This window comes from Prunus dulcis, chromosome 7, assembly GCF_902201215.1.
Source record: "Prunus dulcis chromosome 7, ALMONDv2, whole genome shotgun sequence".
In the NCBI taxonomy this organism is placed as follows: domain Eukaryota; kingdom Viridiplantae; phylum Streptophyta; class Magnoliopsida; order Rosales; family Rosaceae; genus Prunus; species Prunus dulcis.
The window spans coordinates 15,567,196-15,588,964 of NC_047656.1; the positions used below are offsets into that span (position 1 = coordinate 15,567,196).

Below are 21,769 nucleotides of genomic sequence, written 5' to 3' on the forward strand. Positions count from 1 at the left end.
TAAAACCTGCTATAACTAACTAACTAACAAATTGGTTTTGATGCAAAAATAAATAAAATAAAGTAGAGTAAACAGTAACACCGTAAAATCCCATCCACTAAACTAGATATGAAGAGTCAAAACACTTACAAACGACACCGTTTCCGGACCTAACCATTTTCCTGAAGTTGGTGCTACAAGAACATTTTGCAAAGGTGGTCATTTTTTAATTTGGCTATCAAGTAGTTCATAGAAGACAGGACAGGACAGGACAGGACCGGATTATAATTGTCATCAAGTTTGCTTTGCTTTGCTTTAATTTGATAACTTCTGATCAAAAAATGAGCCAAATTATGATATATCTAGCATAGGGGAATGCTGTATGTCCACTCAACCCAGAGCTTCACCAACATTACAAATACAAAACCAGAAAGCTTCCTGTTTCAAGGGAATTTGCAATAACTATCACTTCAATGCACGTGCTCACTCACCTGTCTGTGACATGTCTGTTTTAAATTTAGAGAATTTTTCTTCTATGTGCTTATGTTCATAACTTTTTTTCTGTCTTTTCAAAATTATATTTCAGATGCCTTAAGAACCATAATGAGAGAGGGAGAGTGGGCTGCGCTTTATAAAGATGTTCTCTCCAGTCTTTTTCAGGTATGTTATTGTTTATGAACTCAGCATCCACACATTCCTTGTGCTTGTTCATCTGCGGTTCTGCTCCATATGTGGGTTTAATAACACAGCATTTCAACTCTACCTAGTAGTGTGTTGTAGGATTATTGAAGCAGTGTATATATACTAACATATTTCAGAAATGGGAAGCTATCTTGTCAATTCACTATTCACTACGTTTTTATTTCATGTCTTCGGCACTTGTTTTCACGGGGGAATATTCGTTTAGTTTCTTTGTCCACTTTATGTCATCACCTGGAGAATTTGGAATTCTTGCTTTATTAAATTTACTTACTTGAGCATATTAAATTCATGAAGATATTCATCTGTGAGAAGTCCAAGTGTTTTTACAGCTACTGTAGTGTAGATCATCATTTGTTGAATGGTAATTTACGTCTTGTTGCTTTTTGGTAACCTCTGTTCAAGTTTAAGAGTCTGCTAATCAGGCCTTGGATTGAGACTCATTACGCAAATTAACCAGTCTGATTACGAGGTCTTATGGTCTATTTCTTTTGGCACAGAATTCAGTCGACTGTGCAGCTTTTGGGGCATAATCTAAAATCTGATTCGATTGGTAATGAACGTCATAAGAGATCAAGTAGCTACTCTTCTATCATATCCATTCCGAACCAAAAGAATACCAACTGCCAGGAACATTTTTACATCTTGAACTTGATCCATATGTATATACAATACACCTCAAATCACAATTTGATCCAACTTAGAGAAATGTCATTGACTTTGAAGACCTTTTCATGCTGCAGTCCATATCTCAACTCTGTCTTGGTCTTGAAGAATGTCTGAGGGTTTTAAAAAAAACGGCAGCCTTCCCGAAGTGCTCACAAAACATAGCTTTCCAGTTTGGGCATTCCTGAACGCCCAGTGGAGGAGCCAGGATTTTATGTGTGGAGGGGCCAATATATTAGGGTTTAATGTTGATTTCTTTCCCAGTATCAAACTTGTAAATAAATAAATAACCGATTATCTTTAATTTCCTATTTTCTTAAATATACTTGTGAAAGAAAGATTTGATTGGCTGTTTTTTTAATTTTTATTAATTATGTTGGTAGAATCTAGGAGTAACTTTGCTATATTGCTAAGAAAAGAGTCTTTAAGTTGGAGGGGGAAATGTAAATCCCTCTTTCTCTTTATTGTAGGGGAACAAGCATTAATTTAATATATATATATATATATATATATATATATTGTCCTAAGTTGTACAATGCAAAGGCAATATATATACTATTTCAGAATTTTGGGAGGGCCAAGGCCCTTGCAGGCCTAAGCACAACTCCGCCAGGGTAACATCTTTGTACCGTACCAGGCGATGGCGTCGAACAAAATATTGTCAATCTGGAGCAGTAAGCATATGAATTTTTTGAACTCCTGCGGTCTTGAACTGCACACTGTACTCATTACCAGCAATGTCATACATTTTGAGCCAGATGCCTTGTATAAGATCTTCATCGCCATTCAACAATGGCCAGACATGCCTTTCTACGTCACATTTCATCAGCTTTAATGCTTGTGTTGTCACATCATAGTTTGACAAGAACTTCTGAAAACGGTTGCTGCATATTTGAATCAAGTTTCGGAGGCTTGGGACTGGTGGGAGAGCAGGAGGGACATAGTTGCCAGTTCCATCGAATGAACCCAGTTCTAGTTCTGGTTGTTCTTGAAATTGAATTGAGCGTTGGAGACTAGGGATTGCTGGGAAATAATGAGGCACATAGGTTCCAATTCCATGGAAAGATCCAAGTTCTAGTTGTTGTGGTAGTTGAGGCATGCCTTGTGCTGCATGGCTTCTTGGGCTTGCAGGGCATGTGAGGCTGCAGGTTCTTGAAATTGAATTGAGGGTTGGAAGCTTGGGAATGGTAGGAAGATGATGATGAGGGACAAAGTTGTGAATTCCATAGTATGAACCTAGGTGATGAGGAGAACAAAGTTCGTGAAATGGAATGAAGTGACGAGGAGGTACATAGTTTCCACAGAACCAATCCAGTCCTAGTTCCTGTTGTTGTAGAGGCATGCCTTGTTGTGCTGCAATGACTTCTTGGGCATGTAGGGCAGCAGGTTCTTGAAGGCTCGGGACTCGCGGGACAGCATGGTTTCCATAGAAGAAGGAACCTTGTTCTGGTTGTGGTTGTTCTGCAGCAATGGCATCTGTGCCTAGTAAGAATGCTTCAAATTCTTGGATTTTCACTGCTAGTTGCTCATTTTCTTCTGCATGCACATCTTCTTCCAACTCATCATCATAATCCAAAAGCATGTGCTCTATGTAAGCAAGAGCTTTAGCCATGTCTTCATCATCATGATCATTAGAAGCCATTTTTATGGTTCCTTGTTTCACAATCTTTCTCACAAGAGAAAGTCTATGGAGATTTTGTTGAAGAAAAAGGGAAATGGGAGGTGCTTTCTATTTCTCCACTTGGGTTTTATAGATATATCATATATCCTTCCAGAAAAATGGAACCCAATTTCATTTAGCTTTGGCAATGGAATTGGAACCCTCATTACTTGGTGTCTGGACTAAAATCTGTTATAACCAACCAACATGTATTAACAACCTTTTATCACAAAAATTAAAATTTTTAAAAAAAAAAAAAAAAAAAAAAAAAAAAAAAAAAAACAGTAGAGTAAACACCGAGTCAAAACACTTCCAAAACGACACCGTATCCAACCTTCCACTTGAAACTACGCCGTCTTTCGCATCTGACAGCACTCAAGACAAGACTCAGAGGCAAAGCCCACCTCGTTATTCGGTAGTCGTTCGTTATATAACGCCGTCGTTTTAGGATTTCAAATCGAAACCGCCAGGTCTTGTACCTGTAAGCGATTGGCGAGAAAAGCCTGCTGCTTTCAGAACCCAAGCTGCAGAGCACAAGGCAACAGTGGTGGTTTAAGACCTGCCGGCTGCCGCTGTAGTCGGAAGTACCAAGCTTTTGAATCTGCCGTGAAATTCAAATGTCGTCGGCGTCGCAGTGGCAGTGGGAAACTGCCACCGCCGGCGCCATCGCCGGGTTCGCCACTGTCGCGGCGATGCATCCTCTAGACGTTGTCCGTACGAGATTTCAAGTCCACGATGGTCGAGTCTCCAATCTTCCAACTTACAAGAACACGGCTCACGCCATTTTCACCATTGCTCGATTGGAGGTATATACATATATCCTCGGTTCACCTTGTCAAAACCCACCTTAGGGTTTTTGTTGTTGATGATGATTTGGTTCACATTGCTTTGTCTTGCAGGGCTTGGGAGGACTCTATGCAGGCTTTTCTCCTGCTGTTCTTGGTTCCACTGTTTCATGGGGCTTATATTTCTTCTTGTAAGTAACAATGTATGGGCTTTTAGAATATATGCCTTCAGCTCCAGTGTAAATTGAATTTTTTTACTAGATGAATGTTCCTGCCACGCATACCAATGGATTCTATCTTCGCAATGCAGTTGTAATTGGGTTTTTTTTCATTTGGATTTTTGTGTTTTTTGTTTTTTCGTTCTTGTTTGCTGAAAGATGTTACGAATTAAACAAAATCTCTGTATTATGTAGCTATGGAAGAGCGAAACAAAGGTATTCTAAAAACAGGGATGAGCAGCTGAGCCCTGGTCTTCATCTCGCTTCTGCAGCAGAAGCTGGTGCTTTGGTGAGTATTCTGCAAACGTTGATTGAAAAGACATTAATGGAATTTTTTTTTTCTTCTGAAACTGTTATCTGATCCTGGTGGTTGTTTTTATTTGCATATGGCACACACATGATTCCCGCACTCTGCATCCTTAGGTATCCAATTTTTTGTGCTTTGAAATGAAGACACTTGTTGAAACTTTTAACGAAAATATCTGGTTAGTTAAAAGAATCCTTGAATATACCAGACTCCCAGTTGGAGTTTAGCACCTTCCTGAATAAAAACATTGTTCCGAAGGTGGTCATTTTTGTCATTTGGCTTGGTGCAATGATTTACAAGTGTTTAGAGGAATATAACTCCATTTTCTGTTCCCTTCTAATATTTTTAGAAGGTAGGCAGGATTTTAGCACATGGTTACCTATAGATGATAGCAAACTTGTGATTTTGTCAGGTTTCTTTGTGCACAAATCCTATTTGGCTTGTAAAAACAAGATTGCAGCTTCAGACTCCTCTTCATCAAACTCAACCATATTCTGGGTTTTATGGTCTGCTCCATATCTTACTTAAACTTGATAGTGATGCCTGCAATTGGTTTCTTTCATGCTAAATATTACTTATTTGTTTATTTATTTAGTTTGTGGTGAAGATAAACTACCACTGATGTAGACTTCCAGAATTTGACTCTTTTATAAGGTTGGTTTGCTTGGCTATCAAGTAGTTCATAGAAGATAGGACAGGATTATAATTGTCATGAAGTTTGCTTTGCTTTAATTATATCTTTTTATCAGAAAGCCAATAAAGATATCAAGCATACATGTTCAGTCAACCCCAAACTTCACCACCGTTGCAAATACCAAACTAGAAAACTTCCTGGTTCCAGGGAGTTTGCAAAAGCTCTCACTTAAATGCATTTGCTCAATCACCATTGACGTGTCTATTTCAGAGAATTTTTCTTCTATGTCCTTATGTTCATAACTTGTTTTTTCTTTTTATTTTTAATCATATTTCAGATGCCTTAAGAACTATAGTGAGAGAGGAAGGTTGGGCTGCGCTTTATAAAGGTCTTCTTCCCAGTCTTTTTCTGGTATGTTGTTGTCTATGAGCTTTTTCTATGGTGGTCTGTCTTTGTTTTCTCGCACAGATGTACAGTATAATATTTAAAAATTAGAAAATAATGACTCTCTCTCTCTCTCTCTCTCTCTCTCTTAATATATGAAACAATCAATATGGGTATCACTTTATCCGCAACTAACAACAAAAATGTTTGGTTTTCCTTAATCATTTATAAGAGTTGTACAGAGGATTTGGGGTTTACTGTGTTTTCTTCCCATGGACACTTAAGAGCCTCTGTGTACAGCTTCTAACCATCACTAAAAGAATACCATGTTCATGATTTGTGATGTTATTCAAAGATTTTGGACACTTAGAGTTAATCCATGTAAAAGGAAACTGAAGAAAATTGCGAAAAAATTGTAGTGGGAAAATAAGGTGTCTTACATATCTGATGATATACACTGCTGAGTGGCGAGATGGAAACGCTTCTGGAGATTATTGTGTACTTCTACACTTAATTGCATTTGAAGATTATAAGTGCATTATAGCATACACATGTATCACTCATGCCAAAAATCTGTTTAGTCTTTCATGCTTCACAACTTTGCAGCTTACAGATCTTCGTGTTGTTTCAGCAGGTATCTCATGGTGCTATTCAATTCACAGCATATGAAGAACTCCGTAAAGTAGTTGTTGACTTCAAGTCTAAAAAAAGCAGAAGGCATTCTGGAAGTGCTGATTCAGTGTTGGTATTTCTCTGTTCATGCAGCTAATGTTCTGTAGTAATGGACCTATTTTAATCCATAGATCTACTTGTTCTGGAATTGTTACTTTACATTCCCATTTCACATATAGTTCAATACAGAGGTCCCTTTTGGTAGTTGGTAAATTTATTCTCTAGTCAATTGTCTAGTATTTACTGCACCAAATTAAGAATCCCAGGTTGATGCGGAAATGTGATTTGGTAATTGGTGTACAAATTTTTGTATATGTACGTATGGGCTTGTAGATGTTTGGCAATAACATGAATCAGATTATAGTACGTCTCTTCTGCTCATTATGCCTGTTTTTTGTTCATGATTGAGGAAAACACATACATTCCTTGTGCCTGATCATCTACTACATATATGGGGTTAATAACACAGCATGTTAACTCTACCTAGTGGTGAGGTGTAGGATTATTATAGAAGCGCATATACTATATATTTTACTAATGGGAATCTATCTTATCAATTCACTGTCATTTTAATTTCTTTTCTTCTACACTTACTTTCATGGGGGAACTGTCATTTAGTTTTTTTGTCCACTTTATTTTACCTGAAGAATATGGGAAACCTTCGCTTTATTGAATTTACTAATGGGAGGATATCAAATTCATGAAGATGCATCTGAGAGAAGTCTAGGTGTTTACACAGCTACTATAATGTAGATCATCTTTTGTTGTATGGTAATCTACGTTTGTTGCTCTTTGGTTCCATCTGTTCAAGTTTAAGGGTGTGCAAATCAGGTCTTGGATTGAGCGCATTAGGCAAATTAACCAGCCTGGTTACGAGGTCTTATTGGCTATTGTTTTTTGCACAGAATTCAGTTGACTATGCAGCTTTGGGGGCATCATCTAAAGTTGCTGCCATTCTTCTATCTTATCCATTCCAGGCATGCATAAATATATATTTTTGGCATTGATGTAAAATTCTTCTAGATGTTCATTTCATTTGTAGATTACTACTTATGTAGTTGTGATGACTTTTTTCTTTCTTTTCATTTTTCAGGTGATGCGATCTCGATTGCAGGTATATCCATAATGTTTTCTCTATATATGGTCTCAATATATAGAAGTTTCCCCAGTCTGAAACAGTCCGAGCTTTTATTACTAAAACCCTTCAGCATAACTTTTGAAGTTGCCGTTTGTGCTTCTACATGTTTTATGGATTTTGCTCGTATTCCTTATTAATGAGATTTTTCTCATTTTGTCAGCAACGACCTAGCAGTGAAGGAATTCCAAGATATATGGATAGCTGGCATGTGATAAGGGAAACTGTACGGTAAGTATGAAATTTAGCTTTCATATGATGCAAATATCTGGAAATAATTTCTTTATGCAAATCTCTATCTGATTCGATTGGTAATGAATGTTACAAGAGATCAGGTAGCTAGATGGCCTTTCCTTCCATGATATATATCCCCTTCGATTTTTCTTTTTCTTTCTTGTCTTAGGATGCTAACCTTTCCTTCTTTGTTGGGGCTGTAGGTTTGAGGGCGTTAGAGGTTTCTACAAGGGAATCACCCCAAATCTTCTGAAAAATGTTCCTGCTGCTTCAATAACATTTATTGTATACGAAAATGTACTGAAATTTCTAAAATTTGCTAGAACGAATGAGTAAGGTCTTCTTTTGATCCTCAATTTTGAGCACTCGTTCTAGCTACAACAACATTATTTGAGGTTGGAAATGTGGTAATAAAATGTGTTGAAAGGTATATTCAATAAAGCACTAAGTTGTGAAAAAAAGGAAATACAAAACTCATTCAAAGTGGAGGAAAGTCTTATTATGTCGAAAATTTGCGCAGGAAGGAAAGAATTTCGTCTGAGACTTCTTGAGCCTTCTCTTGGTGGATAAAATGGTGGCCATCTAAAATCACGACTTCCAGGTCTGGCACAAGACTCTTGAGAACACTTCCTTTCACATATTCCCTTGTGCCCAGAATTTCAAAGCCAATGTCTTTGTCACCTACAATCAACTTTGCTGGAACACTTATCTTTGATCCTTGCCATGGTCCCATGAGCTCCCAGTACCTGTTTCCCATTTTCAAAATTAACAGATGTAAAAGATTAGCCAACTTACATCAATAAAGTTACTGAAAACAAGACAAATCAAATTGGGATTTTCTTAAAATTCAAAAGCCATTTGAATATTCTTTGCGGTTGATCAATTAAGCTAGCTAACAACCCACCCCACCACCAAATCAAATCAATTAAGCTAGCTAACAACCCACCCCACCACCAAATCAAACCGCGTACAAAAATTTGTGCAGGTAAACCATAAATTCTTCAATTTGTTAAAGTTGATATGATATGATATGATCCTATTTCTACATTTTTTATGAGCCAAAACCCAAATAAAATTGGGGGAATTTTGGGTTGTTAGTTGGTGTGTCTACAGACTCTATACGTACTGCTCAATTGTACGAAAATAATTGAGGGCACCAGTGAAGCCAGATTCTTCAAACTTTTCAGCATAGACTTGGAGGTCCTCCTCAGAAATCCATGGTGGCAACACAGCTGGTGTCTCCAAATAATCAATGATCTCCATTCCAGGAGGAGCTACCAAATAATCTGTCTTGTTGTACAGCAAGAATTTCTTCATCACTGTCAAATAATCATATCTTGCAAACGACTTTTCTGCTCTTCCTGGTTCCTACCACCATACGCAAATTACAAATACAATTACACAAACACATAACACAATTGCTAACTTGAAGAACATGTTCATGTCTTGACTAAAAAAGAACCTGAAACTGATAAACGTAACACCCGTCACTGAAAATTCGCCTCACAGATTCAGAATCCCTGGTGCTTGAAGATCTTTCAAAGTATGGAGCAGATAGTGCAATCAGCGCCTTGACTCTGTCAGGCCTGAACAGGCTCAGATGCCAAGCTGCAATGGCTCCAAAGTCATGTCCCACTATAAATGCCTTTCAAATAAGAGAGACAAACAATCAAAACAGTCACTATAAAATAAAACACAGAAGAAGAAAACAGGAAAGAAAGAAAAAAAACCTTTTGTTCACCAAAATGATCAAGAATGCCAACAAGGTCTCCAACAAGGTGTTGAATAGAGTAGGAGGTAGGACTCAGAGGAGAGTCGGTATCACCATAGCCTCTCATATCAGGAGCAACAACATGGTAGCCATGCTTAGCCAAGTAACCAATCTGGTGGCGCCACGAATACCATATTTCTGGGAAGCCATGGAGGAGAAGCACAAGAGGGCCTGTCCCTTGCTCTGCTATGTGCATCCATATCCCATTTGTCTTGATCCTTTGGTGAGTCACCTCATTCATATTCTCTTCTCTTCAAGTCTCAGAAAATAAAATAAAAATAAAACCAACTGGCGTGCTTAATGGTGTGAATGGACTGGCCTTTTATAGCTAAATTATATATGTGTAATTAATATGTGGAAAATGATTTGGCAACTCTCTGAATTTCATACGGTCAAAGATGAGAACTTTGAAGCAGACCAAAGGTGAGAGTAACGTATCAAATTCTCCAAAGCTAATCATGGTGCAGAAAGGTACAATTTTCTTGACCTGATTGCTATTCTTATTTGCTGGATGGTCTCAATTAACTTTTATTGGTCTTCCCAATTTCTTAGTTTTCATGTATTTGTTGACAATTCCCGTGGTTCCACAGGAAACTAAATATCAGTGCTTGACAGTCTCCTCTTGATCATTTTCCTGGAAACTACCATCTACCATTATTTTTATTTTCTTCTTCTTTTTTGGTGTATAAAATTGTTTTATGGCTGCGTGCTTATATGGTTTTGTATGTTATTATTGCAACCCATCTTGTGTTATATCGTGGAAATGCGACATCGGCGTTTGGTCATAGAGTAAACTAATTGTAAAAAAACAAAATTGTGCAGGTGTAGAATTATCTTTCAGAAGTTTTTAGTATTGTAAGTACAAATTAACAGAAGGATTTGGTTGTATTGAACTGCAGCCAAGAAATATAAACCATTTGCTTTGTGTCAATCTATGAAGTTTTTCGCGTCCGTTATGGAACAAGGCCTATACCCTTCCCCAAATCAACAAGTTTGAATGCAGCCACCTTACAATTAACAAAATCTTTGGTTATGTTCATGTCACTGATAAATTTTTAAAAATTTCCAAAACTTATTTCACAAACCAGGTGGTGGTTAATTTGGCATGTCAAAGAGGCCATTACATTAGGTTATAAACAGAATTTCTAAATGCCTTAAGAAGAAGAAAGAACAAACACAAAGCACAGAAAATCATCCAACCCTGATACAGAACAAAGAAAAGGATGGTTTTAATTGAACCCCATATTGGTTCAATATACCCCACAAACCATTTGGGATTTATTCAGAAGCACACTAAACAATTTCATTGATCTACAGGATGTTCACGCAGGAAGGAAAGTATTTGGCTGGAGACTTCTTGAGGGTTCTCTTGCTCGATGAAATGGTGGCCGCCTATAACAACCACTTCAAGGTTGGGGACAAGGCTCCTGAAATCATCACCTAGCACAAATTCACTTGTTCCATGTGACTTAAAGCCGAAATCTTTGTCACCAATCATGAACTTCACAGGTACCGTAATTTTCGATCCTTGCCAGGGTGCAAGAAGCTCCCAACTCCTGTTTATCACAATCACTAGTATCAGTCAACAAAACAAAAGGACCAAAAGGTACTGCAGACCAACATGGGTGAGTTGGTCTGTTGTATTGGCCAAAGCCTGCACAGGTGAGCTGGCTGCATTTTCCTTAATAAAAGGCTTTTCTCTCCTTTACCTTGTATTTTATTCTGGCCGAAGGCGGGGAAGAGACTTGGGATTCAATTTCATGTGTTATCAAAGTGAAGTGGGGTTATTATCCTTATCTTATATGTTAACAGAATAAAAGCTTGTGATTAATTAAGTATATTAAAACTGGAACAGAATAAGTATCTTTGCATATGATGGTTGTACCTAAGGCCTAGCTTCGAAAGAGCATCTTTCCAGAAAGGAAGAACAAAGTAAAGTTTCTACACACTTACAAGTCCATTGCACGATAGTAGTTCAAAGGACCAGTGAATCCAGATTCCTCAAATTTTTCAGCGAAGACCCGGATATCTTCTTCAGTTAGCCACGCTGGCAATGCTGATTTTGTGTCCAGGAAATCAATAAATTCCATGTCCGGAGGAGCTATCATGTTGTCGGTTATCAGCAAGAACTTCTTCATCACCGTCGTGTAGTCATACCTTGCAAACGCTCTCTCTGCTCTTCCTGGTTCCTTCCCAGCCAAGAAACCATAACTAAAAGTGACACACACATACACATATACATATGCAACCAAGAATTGTGGAGAGAAATTAAGGAGGTACCTGGAATTGAATGACATGAGTTCCATCTCCATACAATTCTCTGATTGCTTCTGTAGTTTTAGTTGTTGGAGATCTTGGAAAGTATGGAACAGTTAGATTTACCAGCCCTATCACTCTATCAGGCCTAAACAAGCTCAAATGCCACCCAGCAACAGCTCCCCAATCATGCCCCACAACATATGCCTTCTCAAACCACAAAACATATAAGAATGTCAAAGAATCCTTAAACACCTCACAGAAACATAAATCATGACATGTTAAATTCATAAACAGAACAGTTTTATAAACTTCTTGTTTAATTGGGGTTGGACAAAAGCTTCTCACCTTCCGTTGACCAAAATGGTCAAGTAAGCCGACGAGGTCTCCAACTATGTGGAAAATGGTGTAGGAATTGGGGTTGAGAGGAGAATCAGAGTCACCATAGCCTCTCAAGTCAGGCGCCACCACATGGTAGCCATTCTCGGCCAAGTGGTTGATCTGGTGGCGCCAAGCATACCAGAGTTCTGGGAAGCCATGAAGCAAGAGAACAAGAGGACCTGTTCCTTTTTCTGCTACATGCAGCCAAATTCCGTTGGTTTTGATCCTCTGGTGATTTACTTCAATCATGTAATCCATGATCTCCGTACAGGTCCTCAAGTCTCAGAGAGAGCTGAGAGAGGTATGTTCAAAGGCCAGCGGTGATGATCAAGGTGCTTTGTATATAATTTAATTAATGTACGTTGAATTAAAAGGATGGCGTAGTTGGTGGATTTGAGGGCAATATTAGTCAAAGATGATAAACATCGCATTAGACTCTGGATCAAGGTGGTTTGTATATCACTCAAAAACTTTAGTCAACAATTATTTTATATTTTATCTCTTAAAATATCAACCCAGCCCATCAATACTTAACCAAGCCCAAGATAAACAGCCCAGCTCAGCCCATTTTAAGGAGCAATCTCTACAATGTTCTAGAAGCACCAGAAGTCTAGAGAAGAAAGTGATAATGTCAGCTTGACCACTAGAAATATCAAGGGAGACTTTGGAAAAAACCACTTTGTCTTTTTTGAAAAAACTTTGGCTTTTTTCAAAAGTGAAAGTTTTTTTATGGGCAAAACCTAAATTTACTAAATATCAAATGATGATAGGTTGAAAATGATTAGTAATGAGTGAAATATCATATTTTACGAAAAGTTGAAAACGAAGACTACAGTTATAGTGGTGCTAATTTGGAAGGGAGAATGAACACTTTAATTAAACCACTTATTCGTTATATCACGTGGTCATATTCCAATATCGCACAATAATTTCTCTTGCCTTTATGTATCTCTGCATTTTTTCCCTAGGTGGAACTTTTATGAGTTAGTCTTGCGCATGAGACCAAAACCTATTTCTTCTAAATAATCAAATTGTTACAGGGTTGGAAATTCAGCTAAGATTCAACTCAAAATGAACATCCGGCTAATTGCCTTACAACGTACCATCACAAGTTCGTCTTCTCTACCAGGCTGCAGCAACAAGAAATGGCGTTCCTTAATCTTGTTGACCATGCTTTACAGACAAGTTGATTGTTCTTAATTAACCCCAGAGAAACACTCATTATTTTGCTTTGATTTCTATGTGCATACGAAGATTTAGAAGAGTTTAAGATTGTTTCTGTCCCAAAACTTTCACATACTGTGGCTGTGGCTGTGGCTGGATTGTTAAATTTTTTTTATTTGGCTAAGGAATTAAACACATTGAACACCAAGGAAATTAATAAAGCAATACTGCAAAAACTTTTTATTAAAGTGAAAACAGTTTTCATCACCATCCAAAAAAGTGCCTCAATGGCTACTTGTAGAGTAACTCAACTAGGAAAAGTTCAAAATCTATCTCCAAACAAATACAATTATTTACTGCTCAGGGTTGGAAATTCAGCAGGATTTATCAAAAATTCCTTATTCGCAACCCTGGCCTGTCGAGAACAACTTTCTTCAAACCTACCATCAGAGTTATAGTTAACCCAATCTCGCCGCCGTCTACGATCCTTCACTGGATTCCAGGAGCCGTCATTCCTGTTATTAAGCTGCTGCTGTTGTGCAGGCTGATTGGGCTGCTGTTGTGCAGGCTGGTTGGGCGGCTGTTGTGCAGACTGATTGGGCTGCTGTTGTGCAGGCTGGTTGGGCTGCTGTTGTTGTGCAGGCTGATTGGGCTGCTGTTGTGCAGGCTGGTTGGGCTGCCGTTGTGCAGGCTGGTTGGGCTGCCGTTGTGCAGACTGATTGGGCTGCCGTTGTGCAGACTGATTGGGCTGCTGTTGTGCAGGCTGCGGTGGATGGCGGTTTTGAGGCTGCTTGGGCTGCCGTTGTGCAGACTGCTTGGTCTGCCGTTGTGCCGGATGGCGGTATTGAGGCTGCTGGGGTTGCTGTTGTGCAGGCTGTGGGGGATGGCGGTATTGAGGCTGCTTGGTTTGCCGTTGTGCAGACTGCTTGGCCTTCTGTTGTGCAGACTGCTTGGTCTGCCATTGTGCAGGATGGTGGTCTTGAGGCTGCTCGGGATGCCGTTGTGCAGGCTGAGGCGGCTGTTCGACAGCGGTTTCTTGATTCTCACTCTTCTTCATATTCATCTTCTCATATTCTTTCAAAGTGTATGAAAGAGTAGGCTTGTTCTGAACAGGAGCAGTCACAGCAGCACCAGTAGTATCACCAGCAGCTGCTGCATTCTCGCTGTGGCTTTTCTCCTCGTTCCTCTTCTTCTTCAGTTTTCTCCTCAGACTTCCATTGATATTTGACTTTTTCTTTCCATCCTCCACAACAACTTCAGTCTCCTTCTTCTTCTTCTTCATCAACTCTTCAAAATCCGCTTTGCAAAAGCTCCCAAAAGATATCTCTGACAATACAATGCTAGCAGCACTGGAGACAGATCTAGTATCATCAGCAGATTTCGGCGCAGCACGAAAATTCTGGGAATTGAAATCCCTTTGGCTGTTCTGGCCTCTTCTGTAAAACCCATTATTATTCTTTTGTCCTCCGAGTAATAAATGTTTTTGAATACTCAGCCTCAGCCGCTCCCTCTTCTCCTCCTCCTTCCTCTTCTCCGCCTCCTTCTTCCTCTTCTCCGCCGCCTCTATCGCCTCCTTCTTCCTCTTCTCCTCCTCCATCGCCTTCTTCTTCGCCGACTCTATCGCCTTCTTCTTCACCTCCAAAAACTCGGCCCTCTCATCAACCGCGCTGATGAGTTCCTTGACATCGATGTCTTCGGTCTCGCCCAGCAGGTCGAAAGAGTTGGCGAACTTGGCCATGATTAGAAGTTAGAACAGAGTGTTTCCTAGGGTTTCTGATTGATCAGAGAGAGAGAGAGAGAGAGAGAGACTTAAGGGTTTCTGATGGATGCTATGATCAGCGCAATGGAGAAGAAGGTTTGACCCTCTATATATATACAATTCTTGAGTCAGTTATCCTTTCTCGCCAAGGAAACCCCTAAATCGTTTCGTGCTCTCCAAGTTAAGAAGAAATCGGGAAAGAACCAAATAATTAAAAGATTTTGTTTCCTGTTTTTCTTATTGCATATTGCTTTTTTTTTTTTTTTAGTTAAAACTTTCTTCTTTTTTTTCAAGAATTCAAACTTTCTTCTTTTTTTTCAAGAATTCAAACTTTCTTCTTCTTTTTTAAAAGAGGACACATACATATGTGATTTAGATTCATAGGAAGGCTCATAATTTGAGTCGTTCCAAGCCTTCATTGAGTAGTAACATTTTACGTTTATAGTTTTTTCATTTTCATTCTTCAATTAAATATGGTAATTTATTGGAACGAGAAAAAAAATGTATATTTATAACATTATACCTCATGGGGTAATAATTGTGTATATTAGTTTTTTTTTTTTTCCTTCCATACTCTCTCTCTCTCTCTCTTACCGGTTAACTGCGTTATATCTTATGAGTTTGTGTAATTTTTTGAAAAATATTTCTTTCGATACATGCCTGATAAATATATAAAAGTAATAATAATATAAAAAAGCCTTGATCAATATTTACAATGAAAAAATGAGATGGGCCATATGGTGATAGAAAAAATTTCTTGCACGCGTGTACCGTGTAGTCTTCTACTCAGCAGAGAGAGGCTAGCCTGCCCTGTTGGAAAGGCTCGTGAGCTCCTGCGGCAGAGAACCACGCATGAAATTTTTATGCTGGTTCTGTGAAAACCAACTAATTTGTTAGGGTCACAAATTTCATTTCTTTTAGCATGAATTTTATGTTGTAAGTGTATACTGTTACTATTGTGATAGCAGACCATAAATGTACAAGAACAAAAATTGTGTCGTCCTGCCATGCACATCAAACTTATTACATGCTTATTAGAAAGTTTTTGTGTGGTGCTGCTGTGCAAACCAAGCTTTAAAATAAGGTATTTGAGGAAATTAAAGATTTATTCGTTGGAACATATTTAGTTTCACTATCATATCCTTCCCCAATTCAAATTATGTTAACACAAACGAGAGGATCACCAGGCGACACACCTTCAATATCTCCATCACACATTAGCAATTCCAAATAGCAAACATAAGGAACCCCTCTTTTGCTTTAGTTTATTGTAGTGATTACTATCATAATAATACTTATGACATATAAGATTTATGGTTCAGGGAAGAATTTTAACATCAAATTGGATTAATCTTCCCAATTTTATATAGGGTAATTTTATTGGCACCCCAAAATTTGCTCTTTATATTCTCCATACACCCCACTGAATTTCAGTAAATTTAAAATTACTCACTACACCTCATGTTTCTTCCTAGATTACCCTCATGAACCCCATTCCTTAACTTACCTGTGTAAACCCCACTAAAATCGTTACCTTATTCAGTGGTAGTCCACCGAATTTGTTTTCGTTTTTCAGTGGCTATCTACCAAATGTGTTTATGTTTTCAGTAGTAGTCCACCGAATATGTTTCCATTTTTCAGTGGTAGTCTACTGAATTCGTTTTTTGTTTCCTTGAATTCGTTTCTTGTTTCAGTGATCATTTACCGAATTTGTTATTGAGTTTGTACTTAATATGGTTTTTTATTAGGAATGTGAGCACCTTAGGTGCATGTCGAAGACATTTACCATTCGTTAGTGAAATTGGTGGGCTAATCCAAATAATGGTATATTTGGGTCCTCACATCATATTTTCTTCCAAAAGGTAGTTTACTTGCTTACTTGTTAGAGTAAGGGGCTGCTTCTTAGCGCTCCAGGAAATTAGATTCCGACCACGAACAAAGTGAAAAAAATGTGATCTTTGTTGTCTAATAGAACAAACACTAATACCTTAATTGAGGCAGTGACAAGAAGTCCCATTATTGCGATATTAACCCAAAAGATAATCAAGTAGAAAAGATGGACGGGCTTCTCACCCCACCTCCTTTTGGAAGAACGAACCACGATACTTTCAAAATTTTATTTAGCGGGAGCCTATGTCCTTCCCAATCTAAGGGACAGTGTAGAGCGAACTTACCCGATTTTTCCTGAATCTTTTCAGACAAGGAGGAGTGAACCGATTTGCTTCACACTTGATAGAAGCACTAGTCTCGCACAGCTGCATGTGTGCTTACATTTAGAGGTTTGGATTAGAGCAACTTATTAGGTATTCTTATTGGAATGCAGATAAGATTGTTGTATCTACCTTCGTTGAGAGATGGCATCCCGAAACGAACATCTTTCACATGCCTTTTGGTGAGATGACCATCACATTGGATGATGTGTCATCTATTTTAAGGGCATCACCTTGTTTTTGTTCCTTCAATGGGAGTAAGGTCAAAATAGCTTACATTAAATTTGTGGTCGACAATAAGTTACTAAAAAAATTAATATATTTCGATTCGTTGCCACTGAATTGTAGGCAAAAATTGGGTAATACACTACCGAACACTGTTCCATATTATGGTGGATCTCCACTGCATCTAAAGTTAACGTCCGATCAAACACCACCGAAATAGGTGCAATGTTTCGGTGGCATCCCACCGAATTTACCTATCGCTTTGGGTACTGGTGTGCTGAACGCAACCAGTGAACCATCATGAAATCCTAAGCTTGAAAAATGCCAAAAAATAAACTCATACCTCATTTGAAGCCTCTCTAACGTCAATCTGACCCTTCATGAATAAGTACAATATATTTTTTCACCAATATAAGCGTATAAACCTCATTAGGGTTGTAGAAACATGATAGTTTGAGAAAAAAAAGTCTAACTAGGGTTGCAGGAACATATGTGGGGTGTAGTGAGCAAATTTAATTTGAATACTTTTTGTCTTTAACGGTAATTATGTACAAGGGTTAAATAAATTACTCATATTTAAAATTAGTATGGGGTGCCATTAAATTCTCCCTTTTATATAAGCTTGTGCAATATATCTTGCCTAAAATCTTTCACCAAGCAAACAGAAATGAAGTCTATTTCATGTTTCACTATCAATTCTCAGCGATTACCCAAAATATAAAAATTAAAAATCTATCAGAATGGGAAAAACTATCGATCTGAGCTACTCTCCAAATGAAGCAGCAATAGACCCCTTCCTATGTATGTCGTCCTGCTCACCTAAGGAACTTAAAATGAGATCCTCTTTAATAAAAACTCTTATATTAATGTATCGGCACATATAGTTAATAATCTCAACCCTTACTCATGCTACTCTTTTTACTGAAACCCCCTTTTAATTTGCAAAAACAAAACAAAAAACAAAAAAAATAGATGCAAGTTGATTTCGACTGAACCCATCTTCTTTGAGTTTTGCATCCGAAAGGTTCATATAGCCGTGGTTCCGACCCATATGGTGGAATCATTCATCTTGATTTTAATTCCGGATTCTTGTATACTAAGGGGGCACAGCCGTATGCATCCAAATTATTTGCATTAGAAAGCTACACAATCAAAAAAGAACATCCAAATTGTTTTCTGGAGAGTAATTACCAATTTTCTATAATAAAAAATTCAAAGAAAAAATTTGAAATCGAGTTAAACAATAGACACAAGAAGAAGTTGCCTTTGAAAAGGTTGGTTAGATTGTCTCCGTTGATATTTTTCAAAATCCAAACAGGCTTTGTAGTCAAAAGCCAAAGCAGAAGACATTATCATCCCAACTGTTATTATATCATCTGTGAAAAAGAGCGAGAGAGGAGAGGATGAGAAGGAGAAGATTACTGGGGAGGAAGGAAGACAAGCGTTGAAATTCTTTGTATTTTTATTTTTATTTTTGCAAATTAAAAGGGTTTGTTTGATTAAAAAGAGGAGCATCAGTGAGGGTTAAGATTATTAACTATATGTGGTTTTTGTTCACGAGTCATAGCCTCATTTTTAGGTTCTTTGGTGAGCAGGACTGACTATGTATGAGCTACTCTCCAGAGGCGCACACTATGCAAATTGCACAAACAAATGAAAACATTATAAATAAATTAAAAAAAAATTGAAGTTGACACTCGACATGACAGTAATAGCATGGTATAACAATCAAGAAAACATGCATTCCAACATCTACTTCTCTGAAGGGAGGCGGGTGTTTACCTCTACAAAGCACAGGAAGAAGAAAGGAACTTAAATTATGGGCATACCAACTTCCTCTGCCCTTAGTTTGTTCCTTACAAATCAGTAGAAACACAAATTGTTCCCTTTGCTTTACAAGTACCGGGCATTGTCAATCTATAAAGAGTTATTGAGCAATTGGGACAAACCCCAGTTTCTTATAATGCTTTTTCTTTTGTCTTCGTCATCCTTTGAACAGAAAAGCCAACTACTCTAATTTCTTGAACTAATGACGGAAGACGGTGCACCGGTAATTACACTTTATCATCATGAAACCACCATCTCGTCTCCTTGGGAGATCTGCCATTTCTACAATTCTTTACATATCGGTCATTATCTTCCGGACGTTGCTGCAGGCATGGACAAAGTGCTTTAGATACATATCCCCTACATATTTCAATCTAATATCCCATTTAATTGCAAATTCCTTAAGGGGGCATGCCCAATGTTTACAATATAATGATTGGTATTTTAGCAGAATAAATTGAAAGCATACCCTCATGCAATCAGTGTCAAAATTGTGACTGGACATGATATACTTCCTAGTCTTTTTCTGTATATTAATGGAGAGGGGGGGAAAGACTTGCTAGTTAAAAGATTTGAAAACACCAAGCTGCAGAAAAAAGGGAACACAAACCTTCATGGTGGAGCTTGATAGCATGGAGAGAATGCTAATACAGATGGAACTAACAGTCATGGCTGGTGACCATGAATCGTACAAAATATCTACAAAATTCCATATCAACAATAGAGCACATCAGGTGAGGCAGCGAGGGTAAAACTAAAAAAATCATATTCTTTTAAATACAATGTAACTTTAACTTTAACTCATTGGATTCATAATGGATCAAGTTTCCTGGGAGATAAAGAATGTTTGATACACCACGAAGTCAGCAATGAAAAATGACGACTTAAAGCTGCTGTGATATTATACCACCTTTAATTTATGTATGATTAAAATCTCCATTACATAAAAATTAATCTGAACTAACAGACTAAACATATCCAGGCTGGCAGTGACCAACCAAACCTACAGCAAAAATCACTATTCAGCAGGATTTCCAAGGCTAGCTTTACTATGCAATATAAGTCACGAAAACAATTTCACAACCAAATACGGCCCCCCGCGCTTCTTCCTTCCCCACTTTGCTCCCCACAAGGCTTTCAGAACAGCCAATAAAGGAGTAAAGTTTTATTATTATCTCACAAAAAATTTGTTTCAGCTAACTAAATATTTTCAGCAAGAAATGTTTTGATAAGAAACTGAGGTTGAAATGAAACACTGACTACATATTTTTCAAGTAATGATAATAAATTTATGTGTAAAAAAAAAGCAACAAAGGATGATTCAAGTCCATTATGAGGACAAGACTGTCACTTTTAACAAATGATGAATACCAAATCAAGAAAAAGAAAGAAAGAAATAATCCTCGTACCTGAGAAGAAAAAGGATCAATGATTAAACTATGTAAAAATCACATATCAGTTATCACAAAACAGAGCAAAGATCAGTAACTTATGACATCAAAAGATTAACTGGAACCCATAAATTACCTAAACAGATATGACCGTTGCTATAAATATGAGGATGCAGTGGAGCAGGAGGGATAAATATAACCTGTTCATCCCACCACAAGGATTCAGACCAAAACAGGTTAAATCACCAGTTTTATGGAAATTAAAATCTACCCAACATAAAATGATTTGTAGATATATGTTCAAGCAAATACATATCACACAAACTGATGGATTTGGACGAACCTGTGGGGCTTCCATTGGGTAATGCTCAGGAAAATCGACCTGAAGCTGATAGGTCTCATTAGAATACAGAGTTCCAGGGGCTCCATTGACTTCAATCACCCACCTTTGCATCACAAATCCCACAACACAATAATGAATTGAATTGAAGTAACTGAAGCAGAAAAACATAGACATTGAAGAGAAAAAGTAGACATCATAAACTCCCAAAGAGTTCATTCGCCAAATAAAACTGTTAAGGGGGAAAAAAAGAAAGGAAATTTAAACAGAAAAGCGAAAACGGCAATAAGTGTGAGATGCATAAGTTATAAATTCTTATCCTCCTCTAATTCCATTGAATTTTCTTTCTGGGCAAACAAACAGAAAGTAAAAAAAGAGAAGACCTTTGGAGATTATCGGTGACTTTGTGTTTGAAACCTGCCGGGGGATTGACCTGCCACTCCAGGAGCTCCTTCTGGAGCCGATTGCAAGCAATCTTACTCAAAGTCTGAAAATTGACAAAACAAACACAAAACCCAAAATCAAAATCAAAAACAAAGAAACCCAATCAAAAATCAAAAACCAAAAAACAGAAATTGCAAAAGAAAGCGATTATGAGATTGTGCTGCGCGTGAAATTAGGGCAAACCTTGCGACCGGAGGCGGAGGAGCTGGTCATGCTTTTTCTCTAGAAAATCGTCGAGAGAGAGAGAGAGAGAGAGAGAGAGTAGAATGTGATGGTGGTGGTGTTGACGAGAGGCGAAAGGGACAAAGAGGGACCGGGCGGCCACGGTTTCACAACTCGTCTGTGTTCCCCACCATATCCGATTTTGTATACTTATATATTTTTTTTCTTATTGTTATCTCTGCCAAGGTGGCTCTTCACGGTGACGAGGTTACTTTATGCGCCCTGGCTAAACGACGTCGTAGCCTCCTTTTACCTACTAATCACGTCGTCCCTCTTTTTTCTTTTTTTTTTTCTTTTAGAGTTTTTCATTGGTAGTTGTAGGTCTTTTCCCTCAAGTGTTTGGACACTTACCAATTAAATACTAATGCTGTTTTATATTGTTCAATGAAAATCCAAAAAAAAAATT

At 37.9% G+C, this 21,769-nt stretch overlaps 5 protein-coding genes across 6 annotated transcripts; 1 reads left to right on the forward strand and 4 right to left on the reverse strand.

The window, feature by feature from the left end:
• The first annotated feature begins 3,480 nt into the window (after nt 1-3,480).
• Nucleotides 3,481-7,803, forward strand: LOC117634476 (folate transporter 1, chloroplastic). Of its 2 annotated transcripts, none has more exons than XM_034368609.1 (10): nt 3,481-3,810; nt 3,904-3,980; nt 4,203-4,296; nt 4,727-4,820; nt 5,286-5,359; nt 5,964-6,077; nt 6,910-6,981; nt 7,098-7,118; nt 7,303-7,370; nt 7,577-7,803. In XM_034368609.1, exons 1-10 carry the CDS (start codon nt 3,622-3,624, stop codon nt 7,707-7,709), a joined length of 936 nt encoding a protein of 311 aa, XP_034224500.1. In that variant the 5' UTR covers nt 3,481-3,621; the 3' UTR covers nt 7,710-7,803. The 2 variants fall into 2 exon arrangements, with proteins under 2 accessions (XP_034224500.1, XP_034224501.1); XM_034368610.1 differs by having other exon boundaries at nt 5,967-6,077.
• Nucleotides 7,621-9,599, reverse strand: LOC117634475 (epoxide hydrolase A-like). Its single transcript, XM_034368608.1, has 4 exons — nt 9,104-9,599; nt 8,836-9,018; nt 8,500-8,741; nt 7,621-8,119 (listed from the first exon to the last, which is right to left on the reverse strand). The coding sequence occupies exons 1-4, from the start codon at nt 9,383-9,385 to the stop codon at nt 7,873-7,875; spliced, it is 954 nt and encodes a 317-aa protein (XP_034224499.1). The 5' UTR covers nt 9,386-9,599; the 3' UTR covers nt 7,621-7,872.
• A 617-nt stretch (nt 9,600-10,216) lies between these two features.
• LOC117635610 (epoxide hydrolase A-like) lies at nt 10,217-12,139 on the reverse strand. The gene is made up of 4 exons (XM_034369938.1): nt 11,749-12,139; nt 11,425-11,607; nt 11,098-11,333; nt 10,217-10,700 (listed from the first exon to the last, which is right to left on the reverse strand). Exons 1-4 carry the CDS (start codon nt 12,037-12,039, stop codon nt 10,448-10,450), a joined length of 963 nt encoding a protein of 320 aa, XP_034225829.1. The 5' UTR covers nt 12,040-12,139; the 3' UTR covers nt 10,217-10,447.
• Nucleotides 12,140-13,294: 1,155 nt separating this feature from the next.
• LOC117635454 (activating signal cointegrator 1 complex subunit 2 homolog) lies at nt 13,295-14,683 on the reverse strand. The gene is made up of 2 exons (XM_034369768.1): nt 14,483-14,683; nt 13,295-14,401 (listed from the first exon to the last, which is right to left on the reverse strand). The coding sequence occupies exons 1-2, from the start codon at nt 14,681-14,683 to the stop codon at nt 13,295-13,297; spliced, it is 1,308 nt and encodes a 435-aa protein (XP_034225659.1).
• Nucleotides 14,684-18,842: 4,159 nt separating this feature from the next.
• On the reverse strand, nt 18,843-21,508 carry LOC117635636 (probable ubiquitin-conjugating enzyme E2 18). Its single transcript, XM_034369973.1, has 6 exons — nt 21,325-21,508; nt 21,081-21,184; nt 20,701-20,803; nt 20,494-20,557; nt 19,577-19,665; nt 18,843-19,289 (listed from the first exon to the last, which is right to left on the reverse strand). Exons 1-6 carry the CDS (start codon nt 21,352-21,354, stop codon nt 19,194-19,196), a joined length of 486 nt encoding a protein of 161 aa, XP_034225864.1. The 5' UTR covers nt 21,355-21,508; the 3' UTR covers nt 18,843-19,193.
• Between the last annotated feature and the right edge of the window lie 261 nt (nt 21,509-21,769).

What these genes read in the sequence shown, in the direction of transcription:
- LOC117635636 (XM_034369973.1), bottom strand. Translation starts at nt 21,354, where the DNA reads ATGACCAGCTCCTCCGCCTCCGGTCGCAAG. An exon ending in CCTCCGCCTCCGGTCGCAAG is followed by an intron (nt 21,185 to 21,324) that starts GTTTGCCCTAAT and finishes GTCAATTTTCAG; the next exon opens with ACTTTGAGTAAGATTGCTTG. An exon ending in CAACGGTCATATCTGTTTAG is followed by an intron (nt 19,666 to 20,493) that starts GTAATTTATGGG and finishes GGAATTTTGTAG; the next exon opens with ATATTTTGTACGATTCATGG.
- LOC117634476 (XM_034368609.1), top strand. Translation starts at nt 3,622, where the DNA reads ATGTCGTCGGCGTCGCAGTGGCAGTGGGAAACTGCCACCGCCGGCGCC. An exon ending in TGGGGCTTATATTTCTTCTT is followed by an intron (nt 3,981 to 4,202) that starts GTAAGTAACAAT and finishes TGTATTATGTAG; the next exon opens with CTATGGAAGAGCGAAACAAA. An exon ending in TGATGCGATCTCGATTGCAG is followed by an intron (nt 7,119 to 7,302) that starts GTATATCCATAA and finishes TCATTTTGTCAG; the next exon opens with CAACGACCTAGCAGTGAAGG.
- LOC117635610 (XM_034369938.1), bottom strand. Translation starts at nt 12,039, where the DNA reads ATGGATTACATGATTGAAGTAAATCACCAGAGGATCAAAACCAACGGA. An exon ending in ACCATTTTGGTCAACGGAAG is followed by an intron (nt 11,608 to 11,748) that starts GTGAGAAGCTTT and finishes TGGTTTGAGAAG; the next exon opens with GCATATGTTGTGGGGCATGA. An exon ending in TACTATCGTGCAATGGACTT is followed by an intron (nt 10,701 to 11,097) that starts GTAAGTGTGTAG and finishes TGTGATAAACAG; the next exon opens with GAGTTGGGAGCTTCTTGCAC.
- LOC117635454 (XM_034369768.1), bottom strand. Translation starts at nt 14,683, where the DNA reads ATGGCCAAGTTCGCCAACTCTTTCGACCTGCTGGGCGAGACCGAAGAC. An exon ending in CGGAGAAGAGGAAGAAGGAG is followed by an intron (nt 14,402 to 14,482) that starts GCGGAGAAGAGG and finishes GGAGGACAAAAG; the next exon opens with AATAATAATGGGTTTTACAG.
- LOC117634475 (XM_034368608.1), bottom strand. Translation starts at nt 9,385, where the DNA reads ATGAATGAGGTGACTCACCAAAGGATCAAGACAAATGGGATATGGATG. An exon ending in GTTACGTTTATCAGTTTCAG is followed by an intron (nt 8,742 to 8,835) that starts GTTCTTTTTTAG and finishes GTATGGTGGTAG; the next exon opens with GAACCAGGAAGAGCAGAAAA. An exon ending in TATTTTCGTACAATTGAGCA is followed by an intron (nt 8,120 to 8,499) that starts GTACGTATAGAG and finishes AATGGGAAACAG; the next exon opens with GTACTGGGAGCTCATGGGAC.